This window comes from Phalacrocorax carbo, chromosome 3, assembly GCF_963921805.1.
Source record: "Phalacrocorax carbo chromosome 3, bPhaCar2.1, whole genome shotgun sequence".
Taxonomy (NCBI): domain Eukaryota; kingdom Metazoa; phylum Chordata; class Aves; order Suliformes; family Phalacrocoracidae; genus Phalacrocorax; species Phalacrocorax carbo.
This window is the reverse complement of record NC_087515.1, coordinates 58,037,915-58,065,539: the sequence shown is the minus strand read 5'-3', so window position 1 is coordinate 58,065,539 and position 27,625 is coordinate 58,037,915. Positions and strand designations below refer to the sequence as shown.

The window sequence follows — 27,625 nt, the reverse complement described above, 5'->3', positions numbered from 1 at the left end:
CCCCTCCATAGCCCAAAGCAAGCAGTGACGTTTAAAAATATAACTGTTGGCTCTAAAGGATTTGACAGAAGAGGTGGCAGAAAAGCAAATAGCCTTCCTGCTCACTGGGGACCCTCAAGTCAAGGACTAAGTTACAGTAACTTAATCACAGGAAACTCATTTCTCAATTGTCTGCTTCTGTATGCTTCATGGGTTAACTCAAGTACAGGGACCAGGGTCAGTGGGTGAGGGGCAGGTAGGGGCACTGCTAGGTTAAAGCAACACTGACTTTATAAAAGTTTCCAGATAATCAGTTACCCTGCCAACACTTTGCTCAACCCAACCTGACCCTTATAAACATGAAAGGTTAATTGTTAGAAATTTGTAACAAATACACCTTCTCTTTTGTTGTTTGTTTGCTTTGTTTTGTTTTTATTAAAAAAAAAAAGATAGCAAGAACATTTATTTGGAAAAAAACCGAGCAGCAATAAGATGTGTGGAAATAATTAAGAAAGTTCACATAAATGTTTATGCATGTAAGTAGCAGTGATATTTTAAGCAGGAGAAATTAATCACTTCTTAATTCTGACTCAGTCATACCAGCAAAACATTTCTATATACTAGTAAACTGAACAAACGCTAAGTAACTAGACAGATGCATATGATCAAAGACTACAGAAGTTTATTTTTAAGTCAGTGCTAGAGCAACCACTGGCATATGCCTGGCAATTCTTTTCTGTAAAAGTTATCGTAACATTCTTTGAAAGTAAAAGTATTTATGAGACTAAACCAACTTCTAAAAGTTCTAACTTCAGCACTAATGATTTAGTATCATTAGAAGACGCTATAGTACTATGTTTTGTCTTTAGTAGAACATTTTTCATCAGGAGTTAAGAACAGGTGTCTAAGTGAAAATTCATTTTTATTCTTTATTTCACCTTTCTTTTCTAACATGTAAAAATTCATTTCAGAAGACTGATTAAAAACAAAGCATCCAGATTAAACCAAGTTTCATTTTACTAAACATTGTATAAAAATGTGCTTTAACAGATACAAACTGCTTGACCTTCATAAGCTCTTATCGCAACAGAATACTGTAATTGTAATTTGAAAATGAAGACTCAGCATTACCATTAGCTGTATTTTATTGTATGAATTTCTTTCTTTGCCAACATCACTAGCGATCCACCAAAGTACCTGAGGATGTGTTACTACAATCTAGAAAAAAGCATTTCAAATTGTTGGTAGTTATTCAGCCTTTTTTCCTCTTGCTAGTGGTTTCTAGAATAGAGCATCATGAAAACCAACACACTGCAGCAAACTTCACTGAAATTGCCTGTTGCCCCTCAAAACCTACAAAGCTCATTTCCGTAGAAGTAGTTTATCTGTTTTTCAGGTTCCTCATACCTCAGTGAAAAACCTGCCATATTAAGTTAGGGAGAGAAGGAAGGTCAATATTATCTGGAAACAAAAATAATGTGGAGAAGTTAGACTATTTCCAAAGACCAAGCATGAAAGTTGACGCGCAGCGTGCCAGAGAAAGCCCTGCCACATCCATGCCCACTGCCTTGAGAACCCTAAAATTGCAGATCCCAGGAGGCTGGCACTCACCATGCCACCCATGGGAACAGCTCCCTTAGGCTGTCATGATTGAAGGCCTACATACACACATTCCTATATATGTATATACATGGGTATATTGTATGTGTGAGAGAATACATAAACAGTTATACAACCTTATACATGCAGTTTCTTAATTGCACAGAATCATTTTTCATGTGTCTTTTGTGTATATGGGAGATTTCAAGTCATAGGAAACTTGCACTAATTCCCTCAAAATGTACAGCAAAGCATACATGGAGAAGATTTTTAATTGTGGTATCCCTACACACTCTAGTCAAACTTAGTGTCTGAAAGCTTTCTAATTTTAGCTTTCCTCAATAATGTGCAGGACACTATGTTATGTGTCTGCTTGATTAGACAGACATCAGAAGCTACTGAAAAACACACAGACCTTAAAGGTACTGAATGAACAAGATCCTCAGGGCAGTTTCTCGATCCCTGCTTAACTGGAAAAATGCTTCTGGAATGTTTTTTACCTGTTGGCAGTTCTGGTGAAATGAAACTACGTTTACAGAAACAGAGACACACTGAAACTTCATGAGTCTTCCAAAAATTAAATGAAACAAGGAGCTTCCTGCCTCCCTCTCCTGTACCTAGACATGAACAATCCTGTGTTCAGTTTCTACCTCCTAATCTGGGGCTGGAGCTAGCAGGAAAATGATTGGAAACTGGTACCTGGGATGTCCTAACATCAAAGACTGTTGTCTTTTCAGTGTCTAACAGATGCACATGCTATCTCTCAGTCCTCACCCATCCCTCTTCACAGGCATCAATCTCTGACCACCAGCATAAGGAGGTGAATCAATCTTGGTTTGATGGCCACATGATGCCACATGAGCATCATTAATGGTGCTCTGCATGATTCTTTCCATTTCCTCCCCTTCCTTCCCCCAGATCCCTGCTCCCAGCCTGCCCACAGCTCTATGCTATCACAAGTCTTACCCTCTCTAACTCCCAATGTAAAGCCAAAGCAAACCTTACAACTCATTCACTTGAAGTTGCTTATGTGGTAAATTAAAATGCAGTAAGAGAAAATAAAGCTACCTTTCACAGACAATGAGTTTTCCCCAAATTTCATCTGAAAGTTTTATATCATCCCTATGTCTCATTTAGTTTACCAGAACTCCTCTCAGAGCCTAGAGAACTTAAATGCAGCAGTATCTGGCACCGTTGCACAGTGAGAAAAGAAATTCAGTATATAACATATATCATCAGTGTAATTTTAACACATTTAGAAAACAAGCATATACAAGAGCTACTACAAGTTTTGCCACAAAACTGCCAGAAGCACCTCACAACCTTCACATGAAATAGCAGATTTTTATAAAAATATTTAATGAAATGTTCAGCAGTGATTCTGAGGAAGGACTCAAATTACCAGGATTACAACTGGTTTTAAAGAAAAAATTTTCCCTGAAACCAAGTACCAAACTTTCAGGTGTGGGAATTTGAAGTTAATGGGGCTTGAGAAGAAAAAAATGATCTGATTTTCAGAAAGACGGAGCATTTAAAGAATGTATGATTTCCACTAAAATCAATGGAAATTCAATTCCTCCTTGCACCCATCGTTCCACATTTTAAATGTCAGCTTGGGTTCTGTGAGACTAAAGTATCCTATATCAAATACTGGCCTCAGTCAACAATATCTCTTTACTGAAAGTGGACAAAACATATTCTCCAAAGCTGAAATCCTAGCAGCCCACTGGTCCTCCCCCCTCATTATATATTTTAGTGCTATCACAGATGATGGGATAGGGAAGGAGAAAAAGGTTACACAAAAACAAGTGAAAAAATCCTGCTATTTACATAAATATGCACACATAAAATTAATTCAGCTCTCCCTTAAGTTTAAGGCCAGTCAGGGAAACTCACTTTTTGACTTGAAGAATCCTTCACAAAATCACAATACTTCTTTCCTTCAATAATCAGTCAAAAAAAAAAAAAGAAAGAAAACTACTAACCTTCACTCCTGGGGACAGGTTCTGTACCACCTGGTGTTTTATCCGGCATTGCTGCAGACACAGGCTTAGTAAAACCTAATGGACACAAAGCAAAGAAAGCATTCTTCATCAAAATCAATATGTTTCAGTAGGACAATCTCCTGCCCCGTGACCCCTGCAAAGGATGGGTTTTCAGCTTTCGTAATTTCCGTGTCTGTATGTAAGATACATAAACAAGCAAAACTCCTTAGAGATTAGCTGCAACACCATTCGCTAGACTATCACCTGGATGTACTGCCAGGTATGCATGCACAAAAGGACCCTCTAATAAATTACAGTGGTAGACTGGAAGCACTAATTATATCTGGTGAACTTCTGTCTTTCAGCTTGGATATTTTTTCCCCCTCAGTGAATTTCTAGCGAGAGGCCTACGAACTGGATGGAAGAGCTGCTGAAGGTAATGAAAGAGTCGCCATGCAGGGGGTCACATCAGACTGCATTAAACATAAAATCCCATTAACTTAAAGCTTTACTACATTGTAGATCACCGACCTTTTTTCCATCCCAGCAGCAGGCAGAGAAGAAAAGGCTTCTCAGGAAGGCAGTGAGCCTGTCTCCTCTTAGAGCAGCGTTATGTACCCGCTGTGGTACTGGCCGACAGTCAACATGTGGCCAACACATACTGACTGGGATTTTGTATCCTCCTTTTTAGCACCTTTGAATAGTTTCCCATCACCCACTGGACTGACACTCCATTCTACACAATGAAAGCCTCAAGATCAGATAGGGTGCATCAATAAAGGACAATTCAAGAAGAGCAGTTTTCTCTGCCTGAAAGAGGCTGTGCGCCAGGTGGGACAGGGACTTCACCTCAGCTGAAAATTCACGTAGCACAGTGCTGTGTACAGCACTATACAGAGCGCACAGCATTGGGAGTTTTAGCTGTACAGCCTTAATTCCTAATGAAATCACTGAATCACCTTGTTTCTAACAGTCTTGAGGCAACAGAGCAGATTCAGAGTGCAAATTTCAGACGATCATCAGAGCCAGGGTTATGAAAGACATCCCTGGCTCACCCTGCAGCAGAACTGACACTGAACACATATAAATGGCCTTTTATTTTCCCCTTAAATTATTCTGCTCTCAAATTCATAGGGCTTGTTTTGAATTCTGTCACCAGTCCTAGAATGAAAACATTTCTGACCTAGCACTCAATAAAGGGTTTGGGTTTACATTAAAACCAAACTATACAAAATACATAGGATTTCTTAAGCAATTTAAGTTACAAAAAGTATTTCAGGTGTTCTATCAAATGACAAGTATACTTAGCCTTTTACATCTAAGTGAATTAAATGACTAGGAGTGTTAGACACACCTGAGGCTACAATCCACTAGCACATCCTAAGGCACAAACTAATTCTTTTTTAGCTGACAGAAACTCTACTACATATGATTTTCTACATCAACCAATTCATCTCTACTCAAGATAAAATCCACGATGTCTTACTCAGGAATGAATTTGTCTTTAACATAGATGTTTCATCCACACAACATTACACATACTGAAGATTTGAAACTAACCAAAAATCTTCTCTCAACTCCCTAGAATTAACAGTGATAACGCTTGTCCACCTGAAGGTCTGTGCACATGAGTTCACAAACCACAGCTGGATGGTGTCACAAACTGAATAAACAGGTGCGTCCTCAACAGAGGATTTAAACAACTATAAACACTTAACGGTCTCCAAAATCCTTTCTAAATTTGCTCTAAAACAGAAACTTACTTTCCAGAAGACATTTAAAAAACATAAATTTGTTCTTTAAATAGATCACTTAAATTTAATTACCTATGCTTATCATCAAAGCAATTGGCTAGAATAAATATACCAACTAATTCTAAAACGTGGCAAGCTCGTGTCCAACCCTCTGCATCCAATAATGCACTACATATTGTCCGTGAACATTGCACCAGTTTATAAATCAAATTCCAGTTATCCAGTGATTTACTAGTATATTTGATAGGAAATAGTTAATCACACAGTGCATATGAACCAAGAAATCATATCAATAAATACAATATTTACTTCTGTGATTGATTTCAAAATCCAAGAAAATGTTTTTTTGTTCATTCTACATTTTAAATAAATCCCTTCATACCACAAATTCAGTGAGCTACATGCTTAAAATAAAGAGCCACGGCTATCCATGTATTTGTTTTCTGCTTTTGGTTGGTTTGAGTAAACATGTAAGTAAACTTAGCCCTGAAAATGCTCATGGAGTAACTGACTTGACACATTAATGACATAAATTGGTAGTCCTAGAAATAATTTTGGGTTTCTTTGTTGACATTTTGTAGAGTTGCTAAATACAAGCAAGAAAAAAAATTACTTTTTTTTCTGGCCTCTTCTGCCCTAATTTTTATTTATACAAGTCCAATTTTCCTTGTCTAAAGTAAACCAACATTTCTTTCTACTTGGCCTTCTAAAGAAATGATAAGCTTGCTTTTGTGCATCAAAACTCGGTACCAGAAAGCATTACGCTACCAGCAGTCACATCTCTGGAACTTAAAAGAGGGCCTGTGCTCACCCCTCTCTGTGGAGCACGACCTATCATTCCCAGCACAAAACCAAGTGGGGTTCAAATGGGCATTGAATGACCTTGGCTTTTTTAATAACAGAGTGGTAAATTGAAAGCTGGAAACCAGGGTATTTATTGAACAGGTTCAGACTTTCCACAGCTACAACAGCTGTTTCAAGAACTCATTTGGATAATCCAAGGCAATTTAAAAACTACTGTCCCACTAATGCTTTTGCACAGATTTACCAACACAGCAGCTCTGCATTACAGTAAGTGTAGCAAGGGAGGCTTAACACAGTTATAACAGGTTGAAGAAAGTCAGCTCCTGTGCCTAGAAAAGTGCATCTTCAGAACACTAACTAGAAGCACTTGTCACTCTCTGTAATGGCTTTCAGTAATGAAAGAGTCCGTAAAACGTGTTGCCGTTTCCTAGTTTTTCTAAATCGCACGGGAGATTAATCGTACCAGAACAGTTCGACCAGGTGCAAACATGACAGGACCTGTATAAAGACTTCAACATTTTCCCATAGCTTTGCCAATTTTAAAAATTACACCTGAAAACTGAGGTCCAGTTACGTGGCACAGAATAGTATTTTAAGTAACTTCTTTTAAAAGTACAGAAATGCATGTATATTAATATCTAAAAAGTATGCCTTCCCGCCCTTCTCTCACTAATGCACTGTTGCTAGAAATTGAAGAACATACTAAACAACTTTAAAAAAAATTCCACATTTTTTGATAAAATGGCCTATTTCATCACTCCTAGTCATATCACCAAGTAATCAAGATTTCTCTTCATGTAACCCCAATAAACTTAACTCTTGTAAGATTTATTTTGCTTTTCTTCTCCGACAGGTATAACAAAACTAGTGGATGGAGGAAAAATTTAAAGAACCACTGAACTCCATTCTTGTTTTCTGTAACATACAAAGTTTTGAATTACTCAAAAAACAGAAATCAAAGTTTAGGATTCCTTTATTTATTTATAAAGTTCCTGGTTTTAAACTAGTAAGGAAATCTCTAACTATTCATCAGACTAGGAAAGTAAATCTCTCTCTGCAGTAAGGCCAGGCAGGACTCATGAAATCCAGCAGAGAAGCAGCATTTGGGGTATCAGCTTGCTAGTAAAAGAAAGTAATTCTTGCTCACATTCTATACAAATAACCTCCACTTATCTAATCAATCTTATTGCAAACTTTGAGATACTAATAATAATAATTTCAGGATCAATCACAGAATGTACCTAACAAAAACATTCCTGTTAGACCCTTCCAAATACTCTTGCAATATAATTATCAATATAGCTTTAATTGTTTCTGCATCTTAGGTTCAGCTGTTCTAGTAGTCCATGGGGTATTTGGTATTTCTGAATTCAACGCTCAAAGCTGCTACCTATTGCTTACTCCTCTGAGCACTTTTTCACAGAACATGCCAGTAAGAGATCTTGAAATACATATGCATTCATAATTTATGAATAAACACAGCCATACTGTTTACATTTCTTAATTAAGCAAAACTCTTTAACAGTAACCAAAAACATTCAGCTGTATGACCATGCATTTTCACAGGCCATAATCAGCCAGGGCCACCCAAACGGGCACACTGGGAGGTCCTAGCTCAAGAAATCTGTTGTTCCTTCTAGTAGATCAGTTTGCCTTTAAAATCCTGGGCTGCTAAAAATTGCAGATCAGCTTTAATGTTATGAAAAAATAAGATATCAGTTCCTTTGAACAGAGGATCTACTCAATAGGATGCTATATCTGAATTCATGGAAGAGACATTTAAACTTACAGCACCTCAGTGACTAAAAAATACTTTTAAATAAAGCATGCTCAGGAAAAATGCAGATTACCTGCATTTCACAGGCAAGTATAGTCCTTGCCTCTTAAATTAACTGTACTTTGCTAAAAATATTAAGGGCTTCCAGTTATTCAAAAGAGCTATTAATTGAAGTATCAATTTTCAATTTTAAAGATTCATGGAGAAGTTTTCATTGGAGAGAAGACTTCTGTTCCATTTTTGTTCTCACAACAACTTATTGCTGTATTCTAAAAAAAGCATCAAGCAGCTTGAAAGAAACTATTGTTCATCATAGGACTGTTTGCAGTTGTAACTATGGAGTCCAGCTATGTATTTATGTTGAACAACAGTCATCACTCACCAAAACCTAACCTGAACCTCCTCCTTTGGGTCAAATCCCTGGACCCTAGGCTACATCTGTTCCAAATAGCTTGAAGTGATCATATTTAAGGAAGTTGGTTGGATTTCTTCAAAAACTTTTCAAATACAGTACCTTAGACAGACATTGCATTTCTTTCCCACCTTCCAGAGGCACAACCAGCATTAATATTAAGATTGTGTTGTGGCCACATTATTCACAATCAACAAAAGCGTTCCCTTAAAACACTGTATTACATTTTTAAATGCAGCCTTTTACAGATTAAACAGTCAGTGCTTTATGAATACAGACCAATACATGTATTAAAACAGCTCCTGCCCTGAAGTTCCACACTACACATTGGGTTGTTAACAGTAAAGCCACCTGCTGGTTTATTTTTAATCAGTGTTTGGATTAGTTGTTCTTGCTGTAATTTAAAAAAAAAAAAAAAAAAAAAAAGAGCGGGTGGGAGAAAATGGCTATTAGTACTTTTTTTGGCACAAAATATTTTGTAAATAAATAAGGACGCTTAGATGCCCACACATAACCTGGCCAGGTTGCTGCACTTCTCAGGTGAACGGTATTGGATGTTGTGTTTCTGAAAGCCAAACTACTCACGAATGCCCAAAACCAGCATTCAGAAAGTCTTAGGTTGCAGGATGAACTCCAGACTCCAAGGCAGGCTGTGGCAAAATTCTCACTCACATTAATACAACCAGAACTTGACATCTGCCTGTTAAATACTGCACATATCTTTGTTAGAGAACAAGGACATCCATCCCAGATGTAGTTTTTGCCATTTGTTTGCCTACAAAATCCCTTCTGGAGCAGATGCATTGCTGCTCTGAACCCCATGAGAATAGCTTTGATCCCAGGTCACATAAACCATAAAAGCAAGTTGATATACTAACGCTAACACAATTCTTTCACATGAACCAAGAAGTGACACTGAGAGAAACTCTAAATAACAGGGACAGAAAGGACAGAAGTTACAAGGACACAAACCACTACATGCCATCAAGCCTCACTGCTGCTCAGATTTACCACCACCCCTTAGCCCTTCTAAGTTACATAGCAATACCTGTTTAAGTTTAAAGTGTTATTTCAAGTTAATATTTATTCCTTCAAAATTGCACAGAATCCTAATGGCTCTTTCCATTCTCTTCCAGGAGAGCTCTGGGTGTGAGTTAGGGCTTCCCTTCTCCAACAGTCCTCTCCTTCAAAGTCCCACAAAAATCTCCTAGACTTTTTTCCCCAGTCATCAATGCATAACGAAACATTTCAAGTTTGGGGTTTTGGGGTTATGGATTATGTTTTGTTTTGGTAAGATGCTACACATTTTGCTGTTTTTCCCAAACCAGATCACCCTTGCACCTTCTTTTCCTCGGAAAGGCCAGTCACAGTGGCACTTAAGACAACTGCACCAAGAGATGAGCTGGTCCAAACAAGACCATCCGATCTATGTTGGCAAGAAGGAGCAAAACCTCCCCTACACATTGTTTGCCACATCAACGGAAGTCATAGTAACATCACTCTATTTCCTGCCCCCTTCTTCAAAACAGCATAAATCTACAGCATCTTCTGCATAGTTTCTGGAGCTAATCATCCATATTGCAGCTGCAATCCAAAAAACCTAACTTCTTCCTGTCAAGCAAAGACCAAATCACAGAATCCCTCTGTCACTTTCATTCTGGTTTACTGTAATTCACAGTGTTTGAATGTGTAAAACATCACAAATGTTCTAGTATAAGGAATGAGCTGTCTGGCTCCTCTGTGGTTTAACTGCAATGCATACATCTTCTTCCTCCTCCAACCTCTCTAATAGCTCTGAATCCATTCCCAGTGCTACCCCAAGGCTTTGGTCATGGTTTTTCAAACCCATTAAAAGATCAAGTTCAGCAACTACTCACTGTGATTCAGTCTGCAAGTCAAGACAGCATATTTCTTACAAAGTAACACAGAATATGAAGTCTAGGGGGGAATGTGACACAATATCTTCTTCCTTCAAACTTTGTATAGAATGAACTTTTTGGAAAGATGAGACTTACTCAACGTTTGGTCTGCATCCAACCACGTTGCAAGCCTCCATACTTAACAACATATCCTGCTACTACGCCAAGAGAAACAGAGGAAACCTCCCCCCCAGGGTCTTCTGGGAGGAGGAAGAGGGATCAAAACTTTGCCTGACACTCCATCAGATAACCTGTACATCCCCAAATACCCTCGTGGAGGAGAAGTTCAAAGCCTAAGGAGAAAGCTCTCCATTTTTAGTGGTGAAATACATGTGTTTACTCCTGGTGCATTACCCTGATGTCGATCACAGCAGTTTATCAGCTCAGCAGAAGCAGCAGCTTTCAAACTCATGTCATTACAGTGCAGTTGAATTGAATTAGTTTAGTACAATTAACCACTAGTATTTTTCTTTCTGTAAAGATCAACTGTTAATGGGCGTTGTTGAAAATATCACCTTTAACACGTGCAACTTTGCTCCAGATCAGCCCTACATTGCATATAATCGTGCTGTACAGAAAGTTGACAGAAAACAACCCAATGCCCCTCCTGTGGTACTAGGAAATCCGTGACAGCACTTTCACATGACGATGCATCTCTGAACTATAAAGCCATCTGTTCCAGCAAAGCTCCCGCAGGTGGCACTAGCTGCTCCTTACAGTGCCACACAGTGCTTCACTTGCAGACAAAACTAAACCCTTGTAGCAGAAACTGCCAAGCCCTTCTGGCCAGCATGCCAAGCAAGCGCTACAAATCCTAATCACTTTTGCACATCTGACTAGTCCTGCTAGTCACTCAACTCTGGATTTGCGTTTAGATAGCCTGATAGCGAAGCCACTATAGCACCTTTTGCTTATTTCAAAACTTTCTATCGCTAGAATAAACCACAGTTCTTTTCAAAAGCACTGGGAATTTTTCAAGATACATACACATATATTGCTTCTCTCATGCCCTTGTACAGCAGTTAATCTCAGCAGGCCTCTCCCAGGTCCTCACAAGAGTTTAAAAAAAACCCACACAGCCAAACAAAATCCATCAAAAGATCATGTTTTGCTTACACACAGTAGGTCTGATGCTTTGGACACCTTTCACATCTCAGCTTGAGAAACTAGGCAGATTTAGGTAAGATGGCTCATCACAGGATGAGCCTGACATATACTCTGATGAAAAACAAGGAAGAGCAGGACAGTAGGTCAGACCCGAGACATTTAGGGACTTACAAGCAAGTCCCAGCACAGGCTGTATGAGGGCAGCAGTAACAAGTCATAGCCGCCAAGTACAGCTATTGTATCGCAAAATGCTTCTGCCATCTACTCCAAGAAATATACTCCTTGACAAGCCATTTTCTGTGCAATTTAAGCACTAATACCACGTTATGCACTATGTCTAGCTATTTGCAAAAAAAAAAAAAAAACAAACCCACAAAAAACCCCACACAGGCAACAGCATAGTTTTCGTTATTTAAATTTACAACAATGGAAATTAAATATTTTAATTAAGCTATCATTACATTGTTTTCTAATTTCACTTTTTAGATAATAATAGTTCAACTGTTAAGCACTAATTAGGACCACAAAAAGAAAACCAAATTTTAAAACAAAACTGTTTGAAAACCATTCAAATGCCTCAGCATGCACAAGAGCACACAGTTCAACATTTTCTATACTAGAAGACTTTATTTCCAGTACCATTAAATTGTAACTCTTCAGTAATGCAAGTACAAAGTGCTGAAAAAGCACAAAAAAAGCATTATGAATGTACACCAGCTATAGTGTTAAAACGACCAAAGGATTTTAGAGCAGAAGTCTTCACACCGCAAGAACAGATAAACCCGTATCTAGAACCATGACAGCTGCCAGAGAGACCACCTGACATCTAGCAGCATGAAAATTTTTCCTTGACAAATTCTTTAATACTGTAAGAACTTACACAGTCACTTTATAGTGTCACCTGAGGGAGTTACAGCCAAATACAGTCTCTAACCATTAACTCTACAGCTGTGCTCCTGCTTTGCCTACCCTACCATCCAACCCTTTAACGTACACACACTCCAGCTAGGTGTCTTGACTAATTTTGGAGAAAAAAAAAAAACAGACAAACTAACAAGCAAAAAATCCCCACTTTTTTTTTTTTTTTTTTTTAAAATCTACATTTGGTATTTTTACTGGTCACTAGCATCTCCCCTTCTTACAAGAAGAAAAACAACTACAGATGCATTAGGTCTCAGTTTCCAACAGATTTAATTCTAATGAAGGGTACAACATAAACCTCGCTACTGGGCCAAAAGTTCTGGGTTAATAAAATAAAATTTAAAAAAAAAAAGAAAACAAAACAACACCCCCACAAACATCTTCCAGAGCATGATATGAACCTGTTACACTCAGCAATAACAAAAGTTGCTTTATAGTGCACATGGTTAAGGAAAGGAAACTGAAGAGGAAAGAATTTCAGCAGTACTGATCTCAGAATTACTCAAATTCCTTTTCAGAGCTCTGAACTTTGCTACAATTAGGAGAGATGCTGATTTGTCTAACAAACAATCATGCAGATGCACACACGCAGAGCTTCCCTCTTTAGTTTTTCTCCAATTGAAGTCTCTGGTGCTCACCAGCTGCAGCTTTAGACTCCTGATTAAGGGCAAGGGCGGCTGCTGCTCCATGCCCCTTTCAAACATTGAAAAAACCGACAAAAGCCCAACAATTAAAAAACCAACTAAACAAACAAGGGCACTAACCCAGATTGCATCCTAACGGTCATTTTGTAATCCCATTTCTCTGTTAGACAGGAAAGAACAAACACAACAAAACAAGAAAATTCCAGACTTGTGTGTCTGGCATACATAGTAAAAAGTCCCTGATACCTGCTTTCACAGGCTTTAAGACTCCTTAAAATCGCTTTTCTTTTGCAGGTATTGTGTGGTAGCACTTGAAGAGATACTTCTCTTTTTGCTTGATGCCTGTGCTTAGGATACCACTACACACTGTCTCAAAAAGACCACTGTTGTGCAAATTCATCATTTCACCACAGACTCAAGTACTGGAGGAAATAAAATCAAAACAGGCTGCCAGGAAGCAGAGCTGTTGTTGAAGCACGAGGAATCCAATCAGAGCAAGCAAGTCAAATAACAGTGAAAGTAAACTATAATATGCAAAGCCTTAAACAGACCTGAATCCAGTCCTATGTGCGAATAAATGTTTCGGTGACTGATAACATACCCATGGATTCCAATACATATGAAGAATTTTGTTACTATGGGAGAAACATACTTACCACGTCTGTATACATTTCACCTCTGACGCTTCCTTTTCACATTTCTATCTCTGTTACAGAAAATTTCTTGACAGCCAGCTAAAGTTCACTAACACTGCCACACTCACTTTACAGAAAAATGGAAACAACCTTGCCATGCACCTAGTGAGGACGCCAGGCTGCGTATATTACACAGGGTGGTCTCTCATGAAATCACAGGAATATGATAAAAACAAAGGCTTTTTCTGGAGTTTGTTTTGTTTTAAGTGAAAGCTTTATACCATCTCCTTCATAGAAACTCTTGATATTTTAAGGTCAGTAGAAAAGCTAATATGTATGGGATGAAGAAAATTCATATATATTTTAGCTTTGTGTAAGGCCAGAGTCAAGGCACTGAGATAGGGGATGACATCTTCCTGAACTCACATAGCCAGTATGTAACGCAAACCTTGAAAACACATTCACAGACAACTTGACAAATTGAGTATTTACTTTTGGATGCACCTTATCTAATACTAGGGAACAGCCCAGTGCTTTTTTAAGAGTATAAATACAGATAAGTCTATTTCAAAGTCAGCTGTTTTAGGGTATCTCTTCTCTCCACTTAAATACATGTTTCTGACAGCCCCCTAAAAAGAAAAGAAAAAAAGAAAGAAAAAGAAAACCCAAAATGCTGCTTTGAACCAAATCAAAATCACAAATTTATTCCCTCATGTGCACATTTGTCACGGCACAGCTATTTTTCTTTGAATTTTTCTAATAACAGAGCAATTGGTATGAATCAACTCCGATTAGGCTGTTTTACCTCTTCTATAAAATGCTTATAATATGTTTGGCTTCGCTATATATTTTCAAAGAAAATACAGTTTTTCAAAGAAAACTCATTATAGAAAAAACCCACAGAACTTCCAAAAGATCATCATACTGATGAAAGACAAAAATGTCAGCACTGTCCAGAAGGTCCATTTACTTTGTTAAAAATTTTCCTAAACAACATTAATCCCAAGTAAACAAGAGAGAAAGATATTTTTCCCCTTAATTGTAAACTCCTTTGGAGAGCTGGAGAGGGAAAGGAAAAAAAAAAAAAGAGATACAAAGGAATGTTTGGTTTGGCATTGATGATGCTTGCTCACAAAAGGGAAGCCTACTTAAAATTAGGATAATGGATAATTGTCACTTTACATGTGGGTCCTTCACTACCTTCTTTTCTCTCTGGGACTCCATCACGTTTTGCAAGGAAAGGAATGGGCACAGTTTGACAGATTAACCATCAGAAAAAGGGCTCCTACAAAGCTGATTTGTGTGTTTGCTGCAATTGCCTGAGCACGGTATTACTGCTGAAATTAGAGGTTTCGACATGGGCTTTATAATTATTAGGCAAGTAATACTCAGTTGGCTTTTCCAGAAACTGTCATTTGAATGGCTAGCCAAAGTACAGCTGTGAATATGAAAGTTACTTACATATACCCCGTGAAACACATTTTTTCCCCGCCAGCCATCAGAAAAAACCATCTAACTTTTTGACTACAGTCAAGTGTGATTGATGAAAATTTCTGGGGTTTTGTTTTCATCACAGAGTATATAACATCAGGCAACGAACACAGCAAATAGCATAAAAGAGTCAACGGATAAAGCTTTCTGAGCCCTGACACGTTCCAGTCGCCGAACGCCGAGCCTGGCTGCCCCCCAGGCGTGGCTCAGGCAGCTGACTGCAGGACCACTTCACGCTCCTCCAACTTTTCCTTCTCTCTACTTTGAGGATACATACATCTGTGTGTACATAGATATACATAGATACACACTGCACACATGGCAAAAAGAGAGGAAATTAATAACAGACAAACTAACAGCACTGTGCGCATTCACTTGCAGTTTGTCTGAACCAATGGCCTCATAACTCAGATTGGGACATTTCCTGTAAAAACACTCCGTTATTTATCAAGCCACTCCAGAGCTCAACTGTTGAAGCGTGGCTTGCCAGCAGCATATTTTCTCTGACTAGTGCTGATGGAGAAGCCAGGGCCCTCTCGCTGTATATTAGCTTTGAGTAACACGTCCCCAGTTCAGCAGAGTTCTGTAACTGCAAGCTTAGTCCTATTCGCTTTGGTGACGTGCACGTGCATACGGCAGAGCACAGAGAAACTGTATCATTTCAAATAACATTCATGCTTCATCTCCAGCAAATCACAATTTCTGTCTACACACACATAAATATGAATGCATGCACGTATAGATTTCACTGTAAAGAATATGGAATATTAAATATGACTAGAAAGAGAAAGGAAATTATTTCACCCATCTATGATCAACGCAAGTAGAGAGCCTCGGAGACTAAAACTGATAAAAGGGAAACTGCACACAGTAACAATATTTAACCTGCCACAATTTCCAAGGGAATTTGAATGACCATTTTGACAGAAGCAGCTGACAAACTGCTGAAAAAACATTTGTTTTAGGTTAAAATGCAGTATTCTCCAGACAAGGAACCTCCCTTTGTAGTGCCATAAACATACAAAGCTTCTTATCACCAACGTGCTTTCTCAGAAAAGCCGGATTTATTACTAAACATCACATCGCCAAATGCAGACCTTTACTGGCCCCATGTAAGAACACTAGTTCTATTCAGAAAAAAACACATGGGGGAAAAAATAACATCAGTTACAAATGTTATAGTTGGAAAGGCAACTTCCTTCAGCTGAATGTTTTTCTCCTTTCTACATCAATTTAAGAGACATGATTTGAACAAATCACTTGTTCATAAGTAATTCTCAGCAACTGCATAGAGTCTCACCCATTGTGCATTTTGACAGGACTTCCATTCACTTCCTCAGAAAATAAAAGAGATAACTTAGACTTAGCTTTCAAACACAGACACAAAGAAATACCTATTTTTGTACTAAAAGAAGAGTCATCTGACATAACCTCATGAACAGCTTATAAAAGAGTATACAATTGTTGAGAATCTTTCACAGGTTTGTAAGATTTTTGAAACTACCCTAGTAATTCACACCTCATGCTAAGAGACACCTTTTCTGGTGAACCGCGCATTGTTTTGTAGCTTTCAAAGTGATAGGAGGAAAAAAAATCATGCCAAATCCTTCAGTGCTTTAGTTTTAAAGTTATTTCAAGGATAGCAATCATTAGGAATGATCAGTTTTCCATTATCCGATTCCAGGAATAAACCATATTTGAACACAGGTTATTAAGGGGTAGTCAGCAAAGGGTTTCCATTAACGTATAGTTTTAGGAGATGTTAAAGTTACAAAGCTTTTTTAATTTCTAAACTAACAGACACTTTTCACCTAGAAGAGGAGTCCAAATTCTCCTCTCTTCACCTTCTTCACCCTTTTGCACCATCACCTTCTCCACCTTCTTGCACCAGTGATGAAGGTCACCTTTCTTACCTTTCCATTTTAACTGCACTGAACAGTGAAGCTTCATCTCCTTCTATATAGTTCATAGACAATCAGAAACAAATCATGCATTCAGCAGTCAGCTTTCCCTGCCCTAGCTGGAATGCCAGAATTACTGATAAACAGATGTCTCTCTTCCTATCTATTCCTGCCAAGTAAAATTTTAAGAGAGTGAAAGATGCATCACATATGCATACTGAAGATGAAGACACATACCTTCAACAACACTAGAAGGTGCCATAAAGTACAGTCAAGTATTTCATTTCAATCCTGAGAAAGCCATGAAAAAGAGCAAACGGCCACGTAAAGGAATTCAGTTCTCAATTAAGAAAGTTAAAACTGATATAATTCCCAAAATTATGTCAAGAAGTTTCAAACGACATGTAAATGTTACGCACTGCACTGGAAGTGTGGAGGGATACAAATAAGTTAACTTCACAAATCACTATACATGCAGTAGAGGTGGGTATGTTTTTCCAGTTACAGCAACTTACATAAACACAGAACATAAAATCAGGCCACAGGAATACAACTGACAACTTCTGAAGAACCTATATATCAGAGGCAAAGCTTTGGATTTCATTGGTCATTTGACACTAGGTCAAATCAATGCAGGTAAGGGCAGGGTGGGAGGGGGCTTGACTAACATAAATATTCCAGGGGATATTACTCAAGTCAGTAGCAAGACCTTCAGCCAGCTTCCAGAGCCTTTTGTATTCTTAGAGCTAAGCCCAGTGAATTCAGATGAAAGTTTTATTTCTTCCCTTAAAAGTGGGAGAAAAGGCTTAAGTGAACCTTCTGCAAAACAGCCTCTCAAGTTTAGTAATTGGGAAAAAACCTAAAGCACTGCCAAGACACACAGCTAAGCATTTATAAACCTTAATGGTTTATTCAAATATTAAGTACTGATGTACCAAACCAAAAAACACAGAAGTATTCCAATAATGCTGTTTCAAGTTATGTAATTCCATCCTTGGTACATAAAAATTCCAGTTCCTCCATTCTTGCTGCCTAGCCCACGTTTTGTACTCTGAGGAACACGGGCACACGGGGTGCATACTAACGACACCAAGTTTCCGCTGAATCCAGCGAGACGCACAGCTAGGCGAGGACACCACCTGGCCCAGCCTTAGCTCTGAGATGATGTCAGCCTATTGAGCAGTGCAACAGGGGAAAAAAAAGTCTCTGCTGTATTTCAAACACACACAAAGGGCCATGTATATTACCACAAAAAGCAGGAAACCACTCTATCTCATCACCAAATGATATTCTGCAGCCCTCTCTGAGCCTTACTGCAGCATTGAGGCAATAGGAATATGCAGAGGAAGAAGCATTTATTCTTCACTACCTGAAGACAGTTATTCTACCTCTCTCCCACCCCCGTCACTGTCCCCACAGCCTGTGCAGTATTGCCAGGGGTATCCCCAAGCAGCTATCACTTTTTGCCCAACGGTCAGCACTGTGTGCTGAGCCACCAAGGCATGTCAATTTAGCAAGTGCCGTGCCAGTTTGCATTCTTCTACTTCTTTATAAAATTTTTCTTATCCTCAGTCCCTAGCTCCACCATTTTTTCCTAGGGGGAAAAAAAAAAATCCAGAAATTAACTTATTTTAAAAGTAATAGCAACAGTGTAGAGTGGGCTTAGTCCATGCCAGGGATTAAAAAGTCTGTACAATAGAGAAATGCAGTCCAAGGAGCAGACGTGCTCACATCAAATAAAACATGAACCTTGATTCTCCCCACAGTGAAGACTTTCACAAGATCACCGGACCAACCTACAGATTTCTCCGATGCTGAATAACAGCTGAGCTCACATCACAGAGTTTCATCACTGGAAACACAAAGACTATACTTAAAGCACTAAATGTGCCCAAAAAGCACGAGCTGGGACAAAATAGCCCACATCTGTGCTAATGAATGATCTTAGTCTCCAAAGCAGGGTGCATAAAAGCCATGTCTCAGAAGTGATGGCTGAACTGGACCAGGACTGAGCCATGCCTGGAAACTGTCTGGGGAGAAGGCTAGCTATAATTCCCCAAAATCATACATGATCTCATAAACCATCTTCTTCCAGGCCTGGCAACATTCTTAGGCCCATCTGAATATAATACAGATGTAACCATATAGGACTGCACTCTCAGGCCACCTATGCTCACAAACTTTGCTAAAATGTAGTTTCAAGCATTTTTCTCTTAATTGATTTTAGTTACAAACTCCAAAGATTTAAAGGAACTCTGAATGGAAAGCTAGAGGCAGACACACACACACACTGGCACAAAAAGCAGAACAGGCAGGGTAAAAAAAAAAAAAAAAAAAAAAGACAACCATACGCTCTGGACAGCAGAAAGTATAGCTATATTCAACTGAGCTACTCTTCCCTTATGCATATACCACTGGCAGTGGCAGGGTTCAATTCTACCTTTCAGTCCTGGCCTTTAAAATGGCTCAGACACAAACCTTTCAAAAAGAAGCATCATTTGCTGTCTCCATACATGTGGACACCTTTCTCTGCAAGATCTCCACTCCTGTGTAGCCCAACACCTGGTGGACGTCTCCTTCAGCTGTGACAGAGCGAGAGGTGTCTCACAAGGAGAGTTCTGAGGCAGCTGCCCAGCTCTCCTATAGCAAGAAGAGTCCTCTTATGGATGTTCCAGACACTAGTCTGAAGTCTGGGCATCCCCATGACACTAGCAGGCTAAGGCCAGCATGAAATGTAAAGACGACCCTTAATGGAAGGGAGGTTTTTGTGGTTTGGGAACTTTTGGGGGGTTTGGGGTTTTCTTTTTAACTCCAACTCCAGTACAGTTGGAAAAGCCACTAAAGTTTGGAAGAAGCTGCAATGAATCATAATTACTACAAAACAAAGACCAAATTTTCCCAAAACTTGTTAGTCATTTTAGCATCTACCCTAATTTGTGGAAAATAAGAACCCAGCATACTTAACAAAAAAACCTACAGCGTAGGTTGAAGTAACTACCAAACTTCATAATTATCTGTTATTTTTGAAAGTTTTGAGTCTTACACCTAAATGTAAGAAAAGTTTTCTCTATTTTAAAACACGTATCCATGTGGTACTTCTGCCAAATCATTCTTATTATTTGGCTTTATTTGCAAAATAGATATGGGGGGAAAAAACCCAAACAGACAGATACAAGGAAGCAGGTTTGGATCACGTAAGACCCAGACAGTTGAATTAACATAACTTTTATAGGGTGTCTAGAATTATTTTGTCTTTTTCCAAAGGTAGCTGTCAGTAAAATTTACACAAAAACTCAACTATTTGATTATTTGTTACAAAAATTATTCGTTACAGATAATCTGTTTTAACTACCAGCTTCAAATCTCTGAAGCTGAAGATTCAGAATATTTCTCTACGGAAGTAAGAGAACTGCTCCTCCTTTCAGAGAAGTAATTACAAAACCATTATTTTCCTTTTCCAATTTAAGCTTGTATTAAAACTGAAATAGATAATAAAGTCCATTTCAACCACATACATGTTTTGTGGGCTTTCATTGCAGTTTTCTTTTTTTCCACCCTGCAAGGACTCTATCAACGATCTACTTTAACTGATGCAGCAGAGCACTTATTCAGCAAGATTATAAGAAGATACAAAGTGAAATAAAGGTTTTCAACCTTTCAATTGAAATAAATAAAAAAAAAAAGATGTATTAGGAAGAACACTAAAATGCCCTACAGATTCCAAACTGGAAGGAGATGTCACATGGGTTCCCCAGTGCCCGATTTATCAGGCAGTAGTTTACATCCCGCTTTTCCTCTGGGCTGCTTACGTCTGCGCCGGGAGGGCTGCACTCCGCTTATTCCTAAACGTGACCCTGCTATTGTAGACTTCAGTGAAAACCCTACATCCAAACGGCATGAATTAAGCACTAACACTTTACACAGAGTATGAAATACACTTTGGAAATCTTCCACACTTTAATTCATCCTATCATATCAGAACACCGCGGACACTGGCATCTTCAAGACACCTACCATGAATAGCACCTTTGGAAGTACAGGTTTGCAATCCTAGATTAACATATAAGGATCATCAAGGCAAAATTATTTGTTTACTTTGAGTAATAAAGATCAACAGCAGGAAGTACAACACTATAGAGATATTAACATATTTGTGTTATGCCTATTTATAAATAAATGCATGTTTACATTATGCTTTCCACATACACAGAACAAAGTAGGCATTTTTCTATCAGTACTGCCAATTCATTTTAAGGAAAACCCTCAGTGGCTAATCTCATTTCCAGCAAGCACGAAGCAGGCTTGTGTCACTCACCTTGAAGACCAATATCCAGGCAAGCAGCGAAGGAAATTGCTCATGCAGGGTAATTTCATGCATCCTTCATTTATACAATTATTTACGCTACAGAATTTATTCAAGTACCTATATCCTTTACATCTGCTAAGGATACAGATAAGACAAAATGTAATTTGACAATATCAAGAAATGTACACTACTCTCAGTGTTGAAAAACGGTTTTATGAGAATTACTGTTTTGGGCATTTAAACTACATCTTGGGTTGTAACCTAGGCACGTGGAAAGAGTAACAACAGGGATGAAAAGCTGGGGACTCATCTGATTATCATACATGCCCTGTCGCACCATGGCAGATGAAGCACAAAGGCACTTGCGTGGGGCTCCTCCAGTCCCCAGAGTGAAAAACATTAGGGTTTTTTGCCTCATCTCTCCCGGGGGGCAAGGGAATCAAATGACACTGTTAATGGTAAATTTAGTTGATAGGTTTTTGTTGCGGTTTTTTTTTTTTCTTCCCCCCCCACTGAGAATTCCCACTCCAGTGGGCAAGCAGTAAACTTCCACCCCTGGAAGACAGTCCTCTGATACACACCAAAAAAACCCAAAACAAAAACAAAACAAACAAACAAAAAATTCACACAAACATCCAACCCCTAAATTTGATAGTTTCATCCAGCTTTTATTTCCTTGATCTATTCATTGTAACAATACAGATATTAAGGTAGCACAAGCGTGTTACCACAGGTGTCACTGTGTCTCTCGAAGGCTGTTGGACATTAACAACCCAGCAGACGGTCATTACTCCAAACTCCCCACTCTCCATCATCACTAATTCAGGAGCAAACTCATTTCAATGGGCTAGCCCCAATTCATAAAGAGCTCATTGTCCTGGCCAAATTAATAGCTTCAGATCTTGCATTGCCAGATGTGCTTCAGAGAGACAACAACATTTCAAATTATAATGTGCTGTTTAAAGTCCACTTCAATGTCATTTCTCGTAAACATTGATGCACGAGGCAAACTTTAAAACTATGAACTTATTCCCAAAATAAACACAGAAAACTCTGTATTTTTGGTTTAGATTCTAGACAGATTTGGCATAAGCGTCCTCAATTATCCTGCAACCCACTTGATCAAAAGCTCTCTACTCTAAAAGTAGCGCATAGTCTTCTGAAAGGCTTCACTTCTCCCTGAACAGTAATAAAGTCTCAACACTGGCACATCCAATAAAGAGGCAGTTATGGTGCCTATTACATAAGCAACACAATTTAGACCAATAATAATAATTAGACAAACCAAGTTTGTAAGAATTTGGAGTAGGTCTTAACTTCATTGATAAGTCATCAGTTACAGTTTTAATACACGCCAAACTGGGAGCAAAAAAGAACAGAGGGAATCATTTGTCATTACTTGAGTCACGTCATGTCTGACACTTGTCAGACTGTTTGCATTAAAACAACAAAAGAATCTTTTCCATAGGATCAATTTTCAAAAATGAACATCAGCACACTAGAAACAGCTAGCAAGCTATGTTTCTGAGTTACGGAAAAATAAAAAGTAGAATTTTGAAAATATCTGTGCTCTTTGTGAGGATGAGGTAGAGACCATTGACGAATTGCAATCCAAATAAAAATAATAGTAAAAAACAACCAGAGACAGAACTTTCCAGAGAGACAATATTCACTTCAGTTTTAAATTATATTGTTATTTTTCCATGGAGCTGAACCAGATTTTCTTATAATCCTGTATCTTGAAAACTTCTCTTGCTGACAGTTTTTGAAACCTGTGTGAAATGTTTTGTTTTCAATAAATTCCTATTTTCCATCAAAATTTTTGGCTGAAAATTTCTTAACGGGGCTTCACTTTTTAAATAATTTTTCAGGTGTAACACTTCATAAAGTCAATGCCTTTCCTTACTTAAAGGGCTACATTGTATATTTTAATAGATATCCACTCACTCTCATACTAGCACAAGACAACCAACATTAGTGTTAAACCTGTATGTACGGAGGGTGTTTTTCCTAAGTAATCTATTTCTACATGGAAGAAACAAATATAACAATTATAATTTTTAAGGTCTTTCTAGTCTACCTTGAAAATAGGATGAGAAGCTACGTCTCCAATAATCTTTAATCTCCATTTGATCACAGAAGAGTCTAATACCCAATTACAAAATACAGAACGACAATAACTAAGTAACTTCACATGTCTAAATTATATAGTAAACAAACATAATCCAGGCTGGATTTACCTTTGAAGTACAGTTTACAGCCACAGCTGAAGGAAAGAAGTTAGGGCTGAAATGTCTGTGGGGGTAACAAACACACTCTTGGGAGGTGACAAGGGAGCAAAGGAAAAAGAGGGGTATTTTCTTTTAGAAGGAAAACAAAGAAAGGAAAATTATAGTTGTGTCTCCTACCAAATTCCATGCTGGTATGCTTTTTAATTACAAAAGAAACTCAATCAAGAACAAAACAGCATTTTATGAACTGTACTTAGGCAACTGAAGCTAAGCATGCAAAGCAGGTTTTTTTCATGTATTAAATATTTTTTCAAATTCCTACATAACGTAACTAATAAAAATATTTACTTTTACAAAGGGTCAAGTGGACAGAACATAATTCTCCAGAAGGAAACCAGATGTTTAGTATCTTCAAAGTGATGGCCGTGCTGATAAAAGCAGTAGCTAACCTTTCTTTTAGAGGTTGAAGTTCTTGCTGAAGTTTCTGTTACTGAATGGCTATGTATCATGCTTTAATGAATATCTGCCTGAACAGAACAACTACTTCTACATTTTAAATAGGATTTTGGTTTGTGTGTGTAGTGTTCAATGCATCAATACTCAAAGAGCTGTCTCTGAAAAATTTGTAGAACAATCCACAGTCCTGCTCTAAGTCATGTACTGCATCTTCAGCTCAGGATGAAAGAAGTCACATCTCTTCCCAAAGCCAGGATTCCACAATAAAAACATTTTAGCAAACTTCTGTATAGTAATTTGAATACATTAAATCACAGAAATATTCAAGTATTTCTCGAGTCATGCAAGAAGCACAGAACAATACATCACTGTAGTGCTTAGAATTGCAAAAATCTCATATTAACAGTTTACTATTTTTCGTAAAACTTACCATAATGCAATAAGAGATCCATAAAATGGAATTTACAAAGACCTGACCAAAGGGATTTCAGCTGATTCTATGGGTTTTTCAGTATTACTTGGCTGGTGCCATGACTAATATTTAGCTACAACATAATGCTCACCAACAGATGCAAGATAAGTCTGAAATTCTATGGGGATAGGCTAGATGTTTAAAAGGCTTTGGAGGCATGAACAGTGTCTCTGTGTATCTCACTCAGAAAGCAAAAGGATTATTTAGTTGCTTAAATTACCCTTAGACAAGCTACAAAGACCAACTTCACCACTAGAAAGAAGGGAAAAAACCTACCCAATTTAAAAATGTTTTTATGGCACCTGTTTTTCCATTTTCTGAAGTTTGATCTGATCAGGGAAAAGCAGCAATGGGAGAAGTTAACCTTATCTACACTGGATAAATGGATTCATCTACCTTGACTGCAAATCTAGAATGTGGGTAGAAATCAGATCAAAGAAAGTGTCTCAGTTTTGACACCCATTTCGCCAGCACCATAAGGGCAAATGTATCACTGGGGCATTAATTGCAGGCATGAATCATTTATTGTATCACGAATTTTGTATTCAGCTATGTTCATGCTCACCTACAGCACAGTATATTCTTGCTCACTTCTCCCAACTCTAGTGGCCATGCACATCTGTTACTTGAAAAACCTGTTTAGCTTAAGGAAGGCGGTAAGCTTCCAGCTAAACAGCATCTTGTGGATGTGAAGTTGTACACCTCGACACCTCCTTTGTTACATGATGGAGATCTTCTCTTAAGAGGGCAGGGACAGAGCAGTTCTTGGGATAGCAAGTGACAAGAAAGGGCTGAAAAAACCCCAATTTTATCTGTCACACATCAGAAACCCTCAAGAAAGAGGGCAACACTATCTAGCGTGCTAACTTTAGTTAACCAGCTTCACCCAAGCTCAACATAAGCACTATCAGTTTAAGTAGCAAAGTATTTAGTCTGTGCAAGAGGAGGGTACTGGCACCTTGCTTACAAGAAATGCTCCAATTAAACACAATAAAAGCAAAAGGAAGGAACAGAGGACAAAATAAGTTCAGGTTTAGAGAGCTTTTTCAATTAATGGCTCTTCAAGCACTTTGCGAGGCAAGAGAGAACAAAACGGTTCCCTGTAGGCACACTCAGGTTTTGCACAGAGAGCATCCCACTTTCACTTGCTTCTTTATAATACAGGAGTCAGAAAGGAAAAAATGAGGAAAAATTGTGGCTGGTGTGATACAGATACACTCCACTACCATCCTGTGCCTACTTCACCCAGCTGCTTTACTGGCCTCTCTCAGCCATTTTCCCAGATATCTGTCTCTCCCATCTTCAAGTCCTCTCTTCTGTTAGGCCAGACCCTTTCCTATGCTTCATCATTCATCTGTCCCCAGGTAAAGCCAGGTAAGGAGCTTCTCCTGGCTCCATCCCCAGCCCCTCTCCAGGAGGGCAGAAGCACACCACAGAGCTCCCCAGTGAGTTCCTCAGCACTCCCAAGAGTTATGTTGCAATACATGTTCAAGAAGGAGATGGGCAACAATATCACAGGCGTAGAAACTGCATCCTAGAAACTGTAGTAAAAGCTGAGTGAATGTTTCAGTTTTGGGGTCCTTGGTATGAGTGTTATTTTCTTTCTCCCCTTCCCCAGCAGAAGCCAGTTTCAGCATGATTTTGGAGTGTTACACCTATAGTGCAGTGACTATATACTACAAAGACAGGACTTATTACTAGTCCTGAACAGGGAAAAGAAATAAGAGTGGCCTTCAAGACAGTTTCACTACTGTACAGGATGCTCACCAGAAAACAACAGATGTGCTATAATCACTACTGCCCATTCATTTCCTTTCTGTCAGAAAGAAAGCAGCAGTCATCAATTAAGAACCCCTATCTACTGGACACAAAAGGAAGTATACACTTTGCCTTGGTCATTTGACCATAACAATAGGAGATTGCAGCGGGAAAGGACAGACCACTCTGAGCAAGCACAGTGGGAAGACAGGGGTGAGCAAGCTTCTCTTTTGGGATTTTTTAAAAATAAGACAAGAATTCCTACTCAACAACTTAATATACAAATGTTTAATCTATAGATTATACAAAATCCTACTTACACTATTCCTGAATTTGGCCAGACAATTCATTTAGTCTTTTCACAGCAGAAAATCCCAAACATGTGAACTGACAAGAGAATTAAGCAGCATCTGGAAAAGATGCTTTATCAGTTAACAAAGCCTTTTTTTAAATAGTTATCACAATTTTTGTAAAACCATTAGTCTAAATGTACTAAGTGTTTAGACTTTCGACATGTCACTGGCATAAGGTATTCAGATTAGTATTTTTAAGAAGTCTGGTCAGATCTGTAAATCTTTCTGTTAAAGATTACATTCACTGGTCAGCTTCATCACTCTGAAGAACAACAACTTTCATAAAATTGCCAACAACAGAAAACCCTAGAGATGCACCTTATTATGTCTGTTTCAGTCTGACTACAATCAGCCACAAAGGGTTTGGGGGAAATGTATTAAAATTTTCTAGCCTTAATTAAGGTATTAGGCCCTAATCTAGCATGCTAAATTAAATCCCGAATATTCCCACGGATACTAATGCAACTGCTCCAAGAACCTGGTAAGAGCTTCCCGCAAAAGGAAAGCTTTTACAGGCCTCCACATCGCAACCAAACCCCTACTTTTGCCCTGTCCCTCTGCTCCATCGCATACCAAAAATAGAACCGACTTACAGAAAAGCTCACACGTGGGCACGCACCATTCCTCTCCATCCCCCCCAACAAATTTGCAAGCCCTCGTACCATTAAATAGATGGCCTAAACAGCATTCAGTGATGCACAGATGCTCAAGGAAATATTTTGTGTAGTGACTTTCAGCATAAACGCACTGTATATTAAAACTCATTCTGAATTTTTAGAACAAAGTATATTGATCTGATGTTTCCTTCTCTGCTACAACAGATGTCATGATTTTAAGAGCTGCCCAAGCCCATTTTCATTCTTTCCAAAGATTAGCATATTCTAAACACCAACTTATTGAAACAATTAAAAACACAAAATATTGTTATACAAGTCAAATGGATAATAGCAAAATATTTTAAAATTTCATAAAATGTCTCCCCCCCCACCCCTCAAACTTTTTCAGAATGAAAATATTCTTAAACCCTCCAGATTTAAGTCTGGCACATGAAGCAAATTTGGCAAAATTACTGGTGGTTATTTGGTACAGAGTTAACATCCGACCCTCAAAGCTGTACCTGC

General features: G+C 38.4%; 1 protein-coding gene across 3 annotated transcripts in view; it reads right to left on the bottom strand.

Moving 5' to 3' along the window:
- Positions 1–27,625, bottom strand: part of PLEKHG1 (pleckstrin homology and RhoGEF domain containing G1) — a 140,224-nt gene that overhangs the window by 95,232 nt on the left and 17,367 nt on the right. For all 3 annotated transcript variants that reach the window (XM_064447030.1, XM_064447031.1, XM_064447032.1), the window contains one exon: positions 3,564–3,638. In XM_064447030.1, the coding sequence (XP_064303100.1) occupies positions 3,564–3,638 (75 nt within the window). The remainder of the gene's footprint in view (positions 1–3,563; positions 3,639–27,625) is intronic.